This window comes from Galeopterus variegatus, unplaced genomic scaffold (assembly GCF_000696425.1).
Source record: "Galeopterus variegatus unplaced genomic scaffold, G_variegatus-3.0.2 Scaffold3208, whole genome shotgun sequence".
In the NCBI taxonomy this organism is placed as follows: domain Eukaryota; kingdom Metazoa; phylum Chordata; class Mammalia; order Dermoptera; family Cynocephalidae; genus Galeopterus; species Galeopterus variegatus.
The window spans coordinates 207328-223323 of NW_007729319.1; the positions used below are offsets into that span (position 1 = coordinate 207328).

At 37.4% G+C, this 15996-nt stretch overlaps 1 protein-coding gene across 4 annotated transcripts in view; it reads right to left on the minus strand.

The window, feature by feature from the left end:
* The window catches only part of HLTF (helicase-like transcription factor), a 49723-nt gene extending 38955 nt beyond the window's left edge, over positions 1-10768 (minus strand). For 2 of the 4 annotated variants that reach the window (XM_008584290.1, XM_008584292.1), the window contains exons 1-3: positions 10547-10768; positions 9198-9405; positions 739-905 (exon numbers count right to left, since the gene is read on the minus strand). In XM_008584290.1, the coding sequence (XP_008582512.1) occupies positions 739-905; positions 9198-9405; positions 10547-10566 (395 nt within the window). In that variant the 5' untranslated portion in view covers positions 10567-10768. The remainder of the gene's footprint in view (positions 1-738; positions 906-9197; positions 9406-10546) is intronic. The other 2 variants (XM_008584291.1, XM_008584289.1) reach the window with 2 other exon arrangements.
* Between the last annotated feature and the right edge of the window lie 5228 nt (positions 10769-15996).

The following is a 15996-nucleotide window of genomic DNA, read 5'->3' on the forward strand; positions in this document are numbered from 1 at the left end:
TACTTAGTATTTATTTTATCTTTCAGACTCACCTAGGATTAGGATATGCATATCCTAAACATCCCAAATACTTCAACTGAGATCACAAACACAAATGCTAAGAAAAGATAACCAAGAGGAGACTGAGAGTTTAAAAAAAAAAAAGTGGTGGTAGAACTGGAAGAGTGTATACCCTAGCTAAAGGAACAACTACTTAGTTCCAGTTAGCTGATACCATATGGAAATGAGGGTCCAGTATTGTCAAATCTTCCACTTATCAAGAGAAAAATCTTAGTAAATAAGTTTAATATGTAAGAAAAAAAAATGATACATATAAAATATAAAGTACCTAGATATTTGACTACTAGAAAATAAATGAACACATTTCTAAAACACCACGATGGCAAAATGAAACTCACCCACATCTCATCACAGGCTACTATTTACAGCCTTTGATTTAATCACACATTTCTAAACTCCTAAACCAATGTACCAAAAGGCCTGGAAAGATGGAGTGTATTTCCTTTTATTTGAACCAAAGTCTATTTTCCTCCATGGTAATAATTCAATAGGAAAATGACATGATAGCTGTTTGATAGCTGGGGTAGTGAAGGGAGATGAGAGGATAATTAAACACATACTAAGGTATAGTGATGAAAGCTGTCAACATACTTGTATAGGCTCTAACAAGAAACACTAACACATTCAAAGATGACTACAACTCACAATTATTAAAGCTAAACTCTGAATGTACATTACCCTTCAATTTGTGCCAATTTGTTGTCCATGATATAGGCCAAAGCAGCTGCCAGATCTTTCTTTAAATGGCCAACCTGATTTCCATTCACATTGTTTACTCTAATTGCATTCTTATCATAGGGGTTATCAGGCTCTCGTTGTAACGCAACCATTTCATTATTATTAACCTAAAAAAAAAGAATGAATAGATAATGTTATATTATACACAATAAATATAATAGCTTTACTTTATCATACTTTAGTCGGGATTTCTATTCATTTTTTAATGCTGCCCCTACACAATGCATATAAGAAAAATATATTTTCTTGGACTTAAACTATAGAAATACTACAGAATATATCTTATAATGATTCTTTCATACTACTTTTCTAATTTCTATTCTAATTTATATTTATTTATATTCATTGGGAAGTTAAATCCTTGATATCTAAAAGATACAATCAAATCTAAACTAGCAGATTCACACTATCTAAACTTTTTAACCTCATACCTTCTGAAAAATAACAAACGTTTATTGAGTGCTCACAATGTGCCAAGGATTGTTCTAAATACATTGCATGGGCTGACTTTTTTAAATCCTCATAACCCTTAGCAGTAGGTACTATTATTATCCCCATTTTACAGATAAAGAAACTAAAGCACAAAAAAGTTAAGAAACTTGCCCAAAGTCACAAAGCTAATAAGTAACAGAGCTAGATTTTGAACTCGCGCAGACTGGTTCCTGAACCTGAATTCTCCCGAACCTAAAAGGAGAAAAAAAAAAAGGCATTTATAAGTCACAATGGAACTGGAATAAGAAAAATATACCCAGCCTTCAACTCATGCCATTCTCTGATTCTACTTGATTAAAAACTGTGTGAGGGTGTACCATCAAAAATGGCAGAGGAAGGACATCCAAAAATTCTCTCCTCCATAAAAGCAACAAAAAAACTGGCAAAGATAGTCAGAATCAACTTTTTCAGAACCCTGGAAACTAACCAAAGGCTTACAAAAATCGGGGAGTGTTCATTCAAGAAAAACAGCTGGATATCAATGCCCTAGTCACATCCCCAGCTCTCCAGCTACAGGATACCATTTAAAAACAACAGCATGCTGGGATTTTCAGTGTAGCCTGGGAGTCGCCAGAGGGAGAAGAATGGAGTCTCAAGTCTCTCAAAGATTGATTCCCAAAGAACTGTCATTATGTGACTTGTCCAATGGTTCCCTAGAAGGCCTCACTTGCAAAGCTGGCTGTATTTGATCTGTTTGCTCACTTGTTACAAAAAACCTCGTCACTAATCACCAATCACAACCAGGCCAGAGACAGACAGCTAGCGAGCAGAAGCTCCCCCACCCCTCAGGGGGCCCTGAAGACAACAGCAGGCCATGGGCCTTCACCCCGCAACCAGGCTAGCAAAGGTGCCAGCCGTGGGCCAATCCTCCCTCCCCCCCTACCTGCCCACCCACAACAACATCTTAGAATGTACTTATTAAATTTAAAAAACAAAAAAAAAACAAAAAACCTTATCCCTTGCACAGATATTGGTCAAAAACAATTTTACAGACAAGTGTAACTTCATGGTTGCCTAAGGTGACAAATAATAGTTGGAGCAAACAACAGAATAACAAAAAGGCTTAAAAGAAAAAGCTGGGGAATAAGATGTCCATAAGGCTTTGAAAAGCTCCAACTTATTTCTGGAAATCTAGAAGGCCATATGCAAGCATAGAGCTGTACGCATGACAACAACTGTGCACATTCTCAGTAAAGACCTGAGAGGGCCCTAAGCTCTCAACTCTGGCTGAACTTGAGACATTTAACAAGCAGGAAGTAAAGGCTAAGGCAGTTATCAACTGCCTTATAGTAATGAAGGAGTGCCGCAACACATACAGCAAAGACTGCAAGAGTTACTGGTTCTGGTACAATCATTAGCTGACCACTAATCTAACCAAGTACAAGCTTCCGTGACCATATACAATAAAGAATAAACTGAATAGAACTAATTCAGAAAAGTCACTAAAAAACACCAATTACCAAAATCAGCAACAACGACCCAGGGAAGAGAGGAAAATCTGATTCCCAGAGTTGCCACATTATTCAAAATGTTCATTTTTCAAGAAAAAAGCATAGGCCATGCAAAGCAACTAGAAAGTATGGTTTATAGAAAGCAACTATCAACTGTCCCTAAGGAAGCACAGATACTCACATACTAGAAAAATAATTTAAGCCAACTATTTTAAATATGTTCAAAGGCCTAAAGCAAACCATTTCTTTATACACAAGAATTCATGACTAAAGACATGAGTATAATGGCTTACCAAATAGAAATTCTGGAGTCAAAAACTACAGTAATTGAAGTGAAAAATTCACCAGAGAGGCTCAACCACAGATTTGAGTACACAGAAGGAAAAAAATCAGCAAAACTGAAGATAAGTCAATTGAGAATACAAAATCTGAGGAACAGAAAAAAAATAGAAAAACATAAACAGAGCCTCAGAGATCTGTAACATGAAGCACACCAACACACACATAATGAGAGTACCAGAAGGAGAAGAGAGAAAGGAGGAGAAAAAATATTCGAAGAAATAAAGGCCAAGAACTTCCCAAATTTGATGAAAAACATTAACCTGCACATATAAGCAGCTCAACAAACTCCAAGTAAAATAAACTCAAAAGAGACCCACACCCAGATACATCATAATCAAACTGTTAAAAGAATGAATCTTGAAAGTAACAAGAGAAGCAATTTATCCTCAATAAGATTAACAGCTGATTTCTCATCAGAAACCATAGAGGCCAAAAGGCAAGGTGCTCGAAAGAAAAAAATTCAACCAAGAATTCTATATCTGGCAAAACTACTCTCCAAAAATGAAGGAGAAATTAAGATATTCCCAGAGAAAAAATATCTGAGAGAATCCATCAGTAGCAGACCTGACCTATATGAAATACTAAAAGAAGGTTTTCAGGCTGAAATCAAAGGACGCTGGACAGTAACTTAAATTCACATGAAGAAATTAAGAGCACAGGTAAAGGTAAATATTACATAGGTAAATATAAATGGCAGTATAAATGTATTTTTTGTAATTTTTTTCTGATTTAAAAGTACATAAAACAAGTTATAAATCTCTGATGAGCACACAATACATATAAAGATGTAATTTACATGGGAACAGCACAAAGGAGGGGAGCAGGATGGAGCTATCTAGAAGTAGTTTTTATATACTATTGAAATTAAATTGGCACTAAAACAAACTAGATTCTTATAAATGAAGATGCTAATTGTAATCCCTAAGGCAACCACTAAGAAAACAATTCAAAATATATAGTAAAAAAAAGGGAATTAAAATGGTACACTAGGAAACACCTATAACACAATAGAAGGCAATACTGGAGGCCAGACCCACAGGCCACATATTTTATGATTCCATTTATATTAAATGTCTAGAGCAGGCAAATCCATACAAACAGAAAATAGAATAGTGGTTTCCAGGGACTTAGGGAAAGGGGTAAAGGGAAGTGACTACAAATGGGTATGGAGTTTCTTTTAGTAGTGATGAAAATGTTCTTGAACTAGACACTGTGGATGGTTGCACAACCTTATAAATATTCTAAAAACCACCCAACTGTACACTTTAAAAATGGTGAATTTTATGATATGTGAAATATCTCAATCTTTAAAATTTGCTGAAAAGATACAGGAAAGCTGATTCAAACCTCTTCCAGTATCTGTCTACTGACTTGAGACTACAGCCTGAACCAACCATAGTATCACACAGATATCCCCTCTAGCCCTATGGAAATATTCTGTGAGGCATATCTCTGTTCTCTCCCAGCCCACCTCTCCTCTGCCACTGCATACAGCATGATCATCTTTAATCTAGATTATGCAAATCCTAGAAAATATATGGCCAAACAAAGCATGGCAAAAAACTAACTTTTTTGAGAATTTCATCTCAAATAATATAATTAGATAATGGTCATTTACTGTAATAAAGTATCATTAATTAAAATTAGGGCCGGCCCGGTGGCGCACTGCTACAGTGCGCCGCTTGGGAAGCGCGGTGGCACTCCCGCCGAGGGTTCGGATCCCACATACAGACCGGCCGTTCACTGGCTGAGCGAGGTGCGGGAGCAACACCGAGGGCCAACCGGTCCCGGTCCGGTATGGGCGCAACACTGAGGGTTGCGATCCATTGCCGGTCACGAAAAAAGACAACAAGGAAAAAAAAATAAAATAAAATAAAATAAAATAAAATAAAATCCCGTATCTGTCATAAAACTGATTTGTCAACTAAAAAAAAATTAGGTAATTGTCATTTACTACAAATAACAGCTAATTACTAGAATAACTTTAAATAGAATACATATGGACCAAAATACTGACAACTATAATAAAGAAAACATGGTCCAAGCAGCAAGACAAAAGGAGGACACATTAAGAAAAACAAAAAGATGAAGACAATAACAAAGACAGAATTAAAACTAACCATAACAGTATTTTACAGTAGAAAAAGAAACAAACTACCTTTTATAAAATAAAGTCTCTGATGGGTCAAGAAATAAAAAATTTCACCATAAGCTTTGGTGTTTTTTTCTTAAAACACCAAAAAAAACCCCACCAAATAGTTAAAAATGAGCAATTCAAATACTATATAACACTTAAAAAAAAAACACCAAATAGTTAAAAATGAGCAATGCAAATACTATATAACAACACTTAGGAGATATAACCAAAACAATACTTAATAGAACATTTGAAGCATTAAAAGAATTTATTATTGAATATGATTAAAATGAAGTGCTCCAATCATGAATCTAAAAACAAACAAAAAATGAACCTAAGGAAACGAGAATAACAGAATATAAAAGAGAAATTACTGAATTAAGAAAATTTTTAAAAATCTGAGATACTGGGCTGGCCCGGTGGCGCAATGGAGAAGTGCGCCGCTTCAGAGCGTGGCGGCGCTCCCGCCGAGGGTTCGGATCCCATGTGGAGACCGGTTCCCGCGCACTGGCTGAGCACGGTGCGGGCGCAACACCGAGGGTTGCGATCCCATTGCCGGTCCCCGGTACAGGCGCGACACCGAGGGTTGTGATCCCGTTACCGGTCAGTAAAAAAGACAAGAAGGAAAAAAAAATAAAATAAAATCCGAGATATTACTTGAAAATAAATGGAACAGATAAATCTCTATCAAGATCAATCAATAAAAAATAATAGACACAAATACATAACACATTTAATGAAAACAGGAATATATCCCTAACCACAAATAAAATATTTTTAAGTATAAGTGATTACTATGTACATAGATTGTATTCTATGGGAATAAATCTGAAAATCTAAATACAATGGATGCTTTTCTTTAAAAATATAAATAACCAAAACTGACACCAAAAGTACCTGAATCATGCTGAGTGAAAGAAGCCAGACTTAAATTAGTACACACTGTATGATTCAATGTATGTAAAGTTCTAGAACATACAAAACTAATCTACAGTGATAGAAATCAGACTGGTGGTTGAACAAGGCAAGAGCAGGGAAAAACGACCGCAACAGTATACAAGAGAACTTTCAGGGTGATGAATATCTTCAGGGTGATCTATATCTTGATTGGGGTGGTGATTATCAGCTATACACCTTTCTCAAAACTCCAGGAACTGTACAATTAAAATATGTGCATTTTAGCATAAGTAAACCAAATCTCAATGAAGTTGAAAATAGTTAAAATGAGAGAAGTATGCAATGATAATACCTCAATTTTTATTATAATATTTTTTTGTAATACCAATCAACTCCAAAATGTCCATCAATAAGGAAATTAAAAGTAGAATACAGACTTGTATTGACATGAAAACATATTCCTAATATTTTGCTAAGAGGAAAAGAAAAGTGATCAGAATAGGCATAATATTATTTCAATTTACATGCATATGTTCACGGAAATAAGTGTAGAAGATACAAAATAAATAAGTTATGGCTCTGGATGGTAGACTTTACGAAGACTTAGTGCTTTTTAGCAACTTTAAAATAATAAACACGTATTATTTATAAAACGAGTAATATATATTTTGAAAAATAAAAATACTGTGAAAATTACTTTTAATCAGCACACATTTCTTTTAGTTTACCAGTGTCACAGAGATTATTCTAAGATGAACAAATAGTGATTGTTCCAAGTTCAATAAAAACCATAACCTAATATTTCACAGTGGAATTAAATAATTTTGAAAACAATGTAAGCTTTGAAAAAACAGCACAAATCTAAAATAGGAAAGTCAAAATGGATATAAGGGCTAAAGAACAGATAGAAATGAAATAAGAACTGATTTCAAGAAAGATTTAGGAAAAAAAGAAAAAACATTTCAAAATTAAAGACTAGAGTAGAAAGAACACAAGAGTGAACAGACCTTGTGAAAAATATGGCAAGGGAAATAAATGATGAAGAATAGAAAAGTGAAAAATTACGATAAAAAGAATTTCAGAGGAAGTAATAGACATAAAAGCAGAGGAGATCTAATATAGCAATGGAAAAAATGAAGTCCCTGAAAAAGAAAAACAAGCTTTGGAAAAAAGCAAACATGTAAAACTATAATTACAGAAAATTTTCTTTTTTTTTTTTTTTTTAAAAAAAGATGACCAGTAAGGGGATCTTAACCCTTGACTTGGTGTTGTCAGCACCACGCTCAGCCAGTGAGCGAACCGGCCATCCCTATATGGGATCCGAACCCAGGGCCTTGGTGTTATCAGCACCGCACTCTCCCGAGTGAGCCACGGGCCGGCCCCAGAAAATTTTCTAAAATAAAAGAAAATGAATTTACAGAACAGTCACCACTAAGACAATACACTAATGAAACTGCCAGACTTTCAAGATAAGGAAAAATATCTTTAGTTATCCTGGCAAAATAAATTCCAATTCACTTAAGTGGGAGAGAAAATCACATCAACATCAGAATTCTCATCAACAACATTTTATGCAATATTAAGATATGGAGGATACGGTCCAAGGATTTTATATTCAGCCAAACTAACCTTTAAGTATAAAACATCACAATTATGAACATAAAAGAACTTAGGAAATATTGTTCCTTCCTAAGGAATCTCTTAGACAACACATTCCAGGCAAGCAAAACAATGTGAGAAACTCCAATGTAAAGAAAACATGGGAGAATTAAAAACTAGACAAACTCAGAACATGGAAATGTTTCCCAAGGAACCTCCTGCAGAACATGCTTCAGACAACCAAAAAAATGACTTGACAAGTTTCAACATAAAAAAAAAAAAAAGTACGGGGGAATGGTACAACTAACAAATCTAGAAGAGTCCATAAAACAGACCTGGTTTTTGCAACAAATCAATAACATGAAACATGAAACAAGGCAAGGAGTGGGTTTCGGGCAGGGAGGGGGTAGTATTATGACCTGTAACAACCAAAGATACTGAATGAGCCTTATTTTGATTCTGATTCAAAAAACAAAAACTATAAAGACATGTTTAAAATAACCAAGAAAATCCAATTATAGATTAGTTATTAGATGCAATAAGGAATTGTTATTAATTTTGTTAAGTATGAAAATGACATGTAAGAAATTTTTCTAGAGATACATACTGAATTACATGAATGTAAAACAATAAGATCTGCTTTAGTACAAAAGGACAAAAGAAAGAAAAGGGATAAAGCAAATGTGGAAACTTGTTAACTTGAATCTGGATCATGAGTATATGAAAGTTCATGACACTGTTCTATTTTCATGCATGTTTGAAACTTTTCATAATAAATAAAATGTGAGGTATATATCCAAACAACACAGAGACATGTTAGATGACCATAACAAGGCAACAACCAACCACAGGAATTTATATATACTCTCAATCTGTTTATTTCTCTCTTTCTCACACACAACGCAGAAAATAGAGATACAGAATGATAGACAAGAAAGAAAAGGTGGGAGACAATCTTATTACCAAAAAATGGGGGGAGGAACCTAAAAATAAGAGAACCTAAAATAATAGAGATGTCTATTATACCTCTAATACAATTCTTTTACCTAGTAGGAGGCTGATCTTCCTAAATTAAAAATATTAAAGTGCAGAAATGTGCTGAGGGGCAGAAGAGAAGAAAATTCTAGACTTAGAAGTCATTTCCCAAATCTATCCATAGTATCTGTACATTTTGGGCAAATTTTTTAACCTTCCAGAGCTTCAGTTCCTCAGCTATAGAAAAGAGATAATACATGGCCTATCTCAGTTATTGTAGGGATCGGATGACACTGCAGGCAAAAGTGCTTTTTATTGCAAGCATGTTAAAAATGTAAAAGAATATTAGCCAAAACTACTCAGGCATTTATTTATCTCTTGCCTACGTAAATTTCAATTATTTAAAATAAATATTAATTACACATATCACCTTCTAATTCTCTTATTTTCTAGGTTAATACCAGACATATATCACAATTTAACTTAATATCTACTGTTATACTCACTACTCCAGTGTAATAGCGTAATCCAACCACATGACCTCTCAAAGTTCCAAATAAAACTGAATCTAGCTCTTCATCACTAGTTAGGAAGTCGTCTGGAGGGATAATATCTTGGAATTCAAAACGTGGAAAGAAAGTTGGATAAGAGAGGCGTGGAAAATTTCCATGAACTCCATACTGAACCGTCTGCAAGTACTTCCAAACAGGATCTCTATTTAAAAAAAAAAAGACAAGGGACAACAATGCAATATTTAACCAAGTATTTATCAAAGACCTTACCAGTATTTATAGGCCAATAGTTTTCTCAAGCTTTATTTCAGCAAATGAAATCCTATGTGGGAATCACCATAAACAGATTAACAGTTACTCTGGATAAAGCAGGAATCGGAGTGAGTGGGGAAGGCTTTCAGGAAGAATGCTACCTGTTCAATATTGGCTTTTCTACCCTCACGGGTAATGAAAATGAAAAACCTAGTAAAGATTGAAAAGTCTCTTTCCTAATGAAAATCTATTTAAATTGAAATGTATGTTAATGTCTATAACTAAAATTACATGCCAAAATTTCAATGGGGATTGAGCTAGAAGAGACTTGCAAAAATAGAACTATTTTACAGATAAAGCTGTTTATAACTTTCCAGGTAATACAGCCAACATCCACTACTTTAATACCCTCCGAACAGAACACTTATTAGGTATCCAAACCATGCCATCATGGGAAGCTGACCTCAAGCCACTCCTAGCCCGCCCCCTTGTTGGTTTAAGCATAACTCCAATCCCTTTACGGATAACTGTCTCAGGAATGGGCATGAAAACCAATTTGGACAATGAAAAGTGAGGGTAAGTCTTTTGGAGGCTTCCAGGAAGTTTTTATTCTCCTAAGGACAAACACTCGCTATTTGCCCTGCGTTTTCCTCGCAGGTCGCGCATACCTCTTTTTAGATCCTGTGCAAATATTTTTGCACCTCCGTGCATGCACATAAACTGTGAGCTACTCGGGGACAAGAGCTGTCTTACTCAACCCCCTATTCCACCACAAAGCCTAGCGCACAGTACGCATCTAATGGATGTTTTGCTTAATAAAGAACGGGACGGAAAGCTTTGAGCCCCAGGCCCCCCACAGTCCGTGACAGAGATTTCCCAAAGCCCTGGCACGAGACCAGCCCGAGGAGCCTCTCCTCGCCTTTCAAGACAATGCATTTATTTCTCCCGCGGCCACATGAGAGACAAGCAGAACGAATACAAGCTGCACAAATCGCACTGGGAACGCGGGAGGAAGGCGGGGAAGGTCAGGTTCATTTGCGGACGCCGCCAGGCCGTTAGCACAAGAGCCCCACCCCCTCCGCTCCCTTCACCTCTTGAACATCCAGGACATGGCGCTGAATGGGATGACGAGAGGAACGCCTGAGCGCGCCCGGACAGTTCTCGAGACGCCTCCTCCAAGGCCCGCAACCCACAAGCCTGGGACAGGTTCCGACCGCCGGCTCAAGAGCGTATGACCGAAAGGTAAGACGCCGCGAGTGTAGTCAGACGTCGACGCCGTCTTCTTCTTGCAACGATCTGCGAGACTAGCGTCGCTCTGTAACTGGCACTGGGAACGTCCAATCGCGAGGAGGAGCCTGCGGAGACAAACCAATCAGGGTACAGAAGGGAGGGCAACTCCGCCCCGCGCTGCGATTCAAAGCCCGTGGGGGGAGGTCCGGGCTGGAAGGAAGGTTCCATCCGGGTTCTTCCCCGCCCCCAAAGCGGGCGCGCGGGAAAGCCACGCGGCCCCGGGAGTGCGATCACCGTGCTCACGGTGCTGGCGTTCTCTGTTTGATTCCCTGCCTCAACGAAGAGAGGCACCTCTCCTTTCCGCTATTTCCTTCCCGTCCTGAGGCTCAGCCCCGTTTTTCACCTCTTTCTCATCCTGCCTCTCATTTTTTCATCATATGTCTTAGGGTCTTCCACTAGCAGCGGGATACTTTCCTTCATTCCCTGTGGTGAGCCCTGAGACCCTACGCTTAAATGTTTCATTTTAAGCCTCATTAGTGTTATCTGTTAGACACAGAGTGCAGAAAATCTTAACTGGAATTCAGATTGCAGAATCCCCCCTCTACCTCTTTTGTTGTTGTGTTTAGGGAAATTTTTAATTTCTTAGCACAGGAAAGCCATAAAATATTGCAGCATAACTAACTTCTTTGGCAATTGCTGGCAATAGTGGGCGGGACCAGCTTCCCCTTAGGCACGTGGCTGACCCAGCAAAGGCGGGAAGGAGCTTGTTTTCCTCGGGGAAATGCAGGGGGCGCTCCGAGGCGGGCTCTCTGGAGTCGGAGGTGACTGGAGGGGGAATTGGGCCTCAGGACGGTGGGCCCCTGGGACGCTGCAGCTGCAGCCCAGGAAGCAGGCCTTTTATCTGCTGCAGCGCTGCTCGCTTAGGCAGCACGTGTACGTACTAAAACTGTATAGTCCATACGGAGATTAGCTGGCCCGTGCAAGAATGACACAAGCGTTCCGTATTTTGATAACTATAGTAATTATCCTGATTTGAGCATCTCATACCTAATACAGGCATTGACATTCAACGCTGTATCTCACAGATATGTACAATCATTTCAATAAAAAGAAAAAAAAAAAAAATGCCTGCTACAGCAGCTGCACCAGGCTAGGAAGCCGGTGGTGGCGCCAGAGCTCAGAAAGAATTGCTGGCTCCGAGAGGAAATGTGTAAATGTGATGAATGTCACATTGGCACTGCCCTTCATGGAATGGTCCGGTTTACACTCCCATCAACAGAGTAGGAAAGGTGGTCAATAAAACAGGTTTTCAAGAGGCAATTTGTTCATTATCTTAAACTGTGGTGATCTGTGACCATGAACCAGCAGTGGATTGAGCAATAGAATTTGAAGCAATTTATTAGTTCATTTCACCAAACAGAAGGAAGTTGAGGAGGAAGATGAAGACAATGGCATTTCAAATTATTTTAATTATTTCACTTTCTTCTTGAAGTATTATAAGGCAAATAATAATGCAGTTCAATTTTGGATGTGCCAGATTCTAAATAAGATCTTAGAGAATATGCCAGAAAAATGCCCAAATTGATAATATTTTCTGTATAAAAGTAATGATGCCAAGCTCTTAGACTGAAAGATAAAATTCAAGATGTGAGAACGTGGCTCTTTCAAGACTTCAGATCTATGAATAAAGACTGTCCAATGGTTAAAGAAGGTAGATTGAATGACGTGAAATTGACTAAAGTCAACACTTCACATTGTCAGGACCAGCAGCTGAATTTTAACGCTCTTTTAATCATTCTTTATTCTTTTTCTTTTAAAAAATCAAGTTCAATTTGTACTAGTTTGATTAAAATGTTATAACAATTACAAGTTGAGAACTATTACACTAGATAATGTTTTCTGAAAGATGAATATTTGTAACTAGAAAAAGAACTGCAGGGTGGCTTGTGTGGTTGGACTGCTGAGTAAGGAGAAGAGTGGCACAAAGGATTTTAGGGAAGATAAGGACCAGATTACATAACAATTTATGGTCTATGGTAGAATTTGTATTTTATTTTAACTGTAATGGAGCCACTGAATGTTTTAAGCAGGAGGATAACAATTTGATTTAGGCTTTGAAAAATTCACTCTGGCAGCTCTGTGGAGAACGGATTATAGAGAACAAGAACAGAAGTAATCGCTAATTAAGAAACTATTGTGTTCAGGTAGGAGATGATGGTAGCTTGGAATGGGAAAGTGATGAAACTAAGAGAGCCAACAGGGTGTGCTGATAGATTTGGGTATGGGTAATGAGGAAGGGGAAGGAATCCAAAATTCCTCCAGCCACCTACTTCCCAGTCACAAATACACTTTCTCATCTGCCACCCTTTATGCAAATTAATAATGTCACTCCCCTGTTCCATTTGATGAACATGAAATCCAAGAATGACATGTGTGACTCTTCATGATCTGTCCCCTTCCTCCCTCTTTCCAGCCTCACATCACCTGTCACTACCCAACCCATCCTGCCTATGATGGCCTCCACTAATTTATTTAAAAACTCTGGATATGTTAGTATATAACTAGAAGGCCATTATCAAATCTAACAAAATTAATAACAAATCAATCCTTAGTATCTTCTAATAACATTCATAATCAAATTTTCACAATTGTCTCAGAAATTCTTTTTATACTTTGTTTGCAAAAAAGAACTTTAAAGCCTTTGGCAAAAAAACAAAAACAAAAAAAAAACTTTAAGAATCTGAATATCCAAAAGTCCGGCTTTAATATAAGAACTTCCAAGTTTATTTTATAACTAATAGTATCTGGAAGAAAGTATGAAGATGTAGAACTTGTTCGTTTACTTCTTTCACCCAAAAGGAGATAGAGATAAAGTTCAATGGAGGAGAGGAGAATTTTCAGGAATGACAGGTAGGAGGGTTTGCAGAGTAAATCCCTTAAGTGGTTCTCAGGGAAAGGGCCTGGAATGCCATCACACTAGGCCAAGCTCTACAAAGGGAGGGATGATAGAAAGCCTATCAAAGTTTCTGGAGAACCCATAAGAAAAGGAAGTTATGCCACATTTCCTAGAAAGTAGCATCAGGATTCTTCAGATCTTAGAGAGAGCCTCAGAAACCAGAAAAGTGCCAGGGCATTAAAGGAGTAATGGTGAGTTTGGTGGCTCTGTCAAGAAGCCCATGGACAGCCTTAGGGACACCTATGAGAGTCCCCACTGAGTCGACAGCACTGTGAAGATTATGGTTCTAGCAAGCAGAAGCAGAAGGCTGGTCCACAGTGATGAGGTGGGATGAGTTATATCAGCAGTGGATGGCTGAAGAAGATAAATGGGGTCCATGGGCCGGCCCCGTGGCTCACTTGGGAGAGTGCCGTGCTGGTAGTGCCGAAGCCTTGGGTTCGGATCCTATATAGGGATGGCCAGTGCACTCACTGGCTGAGCGTGATGCGGACCACAACATGCCGAGGGTTGCAATCCCCTTACCGGTCAAAAAAAAAAAAAACGAGATTGCTGTGCTCACTTCAGCAGCACATATACTAACATTGGAACGATACAGAGAAGATTAGCATGGCCCCTGCGCAAGGATGACATGCAAATTCGTGAAGCGTCCCATATTTTTGAGAGGTTGGACAAGGGGCATAAAGAATAATTACGATTTGTAACAATATATATGCTAGTAATATTGATTTAATCAACATATCTCAACGTTCAACCCCAAAAATGTATAATCGATTTTGATTCAATAAATAAATTAAATTTTTTTAAAAAAGAAGATAAATGGGGTCCAAACGTAACCTCTCTAGAGAGTAAGAGGAAGGGAATTCAATTTAAAACCTAAATTTAAATGACTTTAAACTTAAAATGACTGACCTACCCCAAATGACTAAATTAAGTTACCTCCCATTAAGCAGACTGAAGATTTAAGACAAATTAAGTTCAATAAAAAACAAAGTTTTACCTTTGCAGATGGAGTCAGTGATTGAAATTCATACATGCTGTATATCCGTATACCCACACATCTCAATGAATTTACATCTAAATATTTATAGCAGCTACCTCTAGCTGGTTGAATGAGGGGATTTTCATTTTCTTCTCTTTACATATATGAATGTAAAATGTTCTCTATATTGAACATGTATTGCTTTTGTGCCATAAAAAATAAGATACAAAATTTTAAAAAATTTTATTTAAAAAAATTTTCATAGTAAAAAAATTATGAACTCTTTTCAATTTTGTTTTTTAACTAATTTTAGACTTACAGAAAATTTGCAAAATTAGTACAAATTGTTTCCTCCTACCCCTTACCTCACTTATTTTAACACCACACATAACCGTAATACAATGATCAAAACCAGGAAATGAACATTGGTACACTATTTCTGAACCATTTTTAAAAGTAACCAAAGAAGACAATGCAGAGGGAATGATAGAAAATAAAATCTTTTGGGGCCGGCCCATGGCTCACTCGGGAGAGTGCTGTGCTGATAATACCAAGGCCACAGGTTCGGATCCCATATAGGGATGGCCGGTTGCTCACTGGGTGAGTGTGGTGCTGACAACACCAAGTCAAGGGTTAAGATCCCCTTACCGGTCATCTTTCGTAATAACTTCGTATAGCATACATTATACGAAGTTATACGAATGCATATTATACTCCCTAAAGAAACAAGTAGAATGGAAAAGCCAATAAAATAAATAAAATTAAACAATAAAAATTCAAAAACAAAAGCAGCCTTGGTTTTACCTGTAGCTTTTCTCTTTCTATAACATGTCATATCCATTGTTTAGGGAATCCTGATGGCTTTACTTCAAATTATACATCTTTTGTGACTTAGTTATTTACAAGTGAGTTTTCTTACACTTATCCAGGCCCCTACAGATTCTGGGACAGAATCCTGGGTAAAACCACAGCTGACAGGGTAGAAGAAGTGACATAAAATTAATGTCAAGTAAAATTCTTCTTAATTAAATAATATAATGAATGTTAAGTGCCTGCACTGAAGTAAGCACTCAATAAATGCTCTTATTATCATTACTATTGTTGTTGTAATAATGAGTTCTCCAGCCCTTAACAAGAAATACGATTGATTAAGTCCTATTTCCTGATTCAGGCTCAATCAGCAGGGGTGTTCCTAAATACCAGAATAACACTGTTTTCGGAAGCCAGTCCTGTTCCCACGTGCATGTCCTTGAAACAGACTGAATTGTTTCATCAAGGATTAGGAGACATTTCAATCTCAACTCCCACCCTGAGAAATCTGCGGTGTTCCAGATTACACAACCCTTTCCCAGGAGATAATTGTTTCCTCCTTCTTC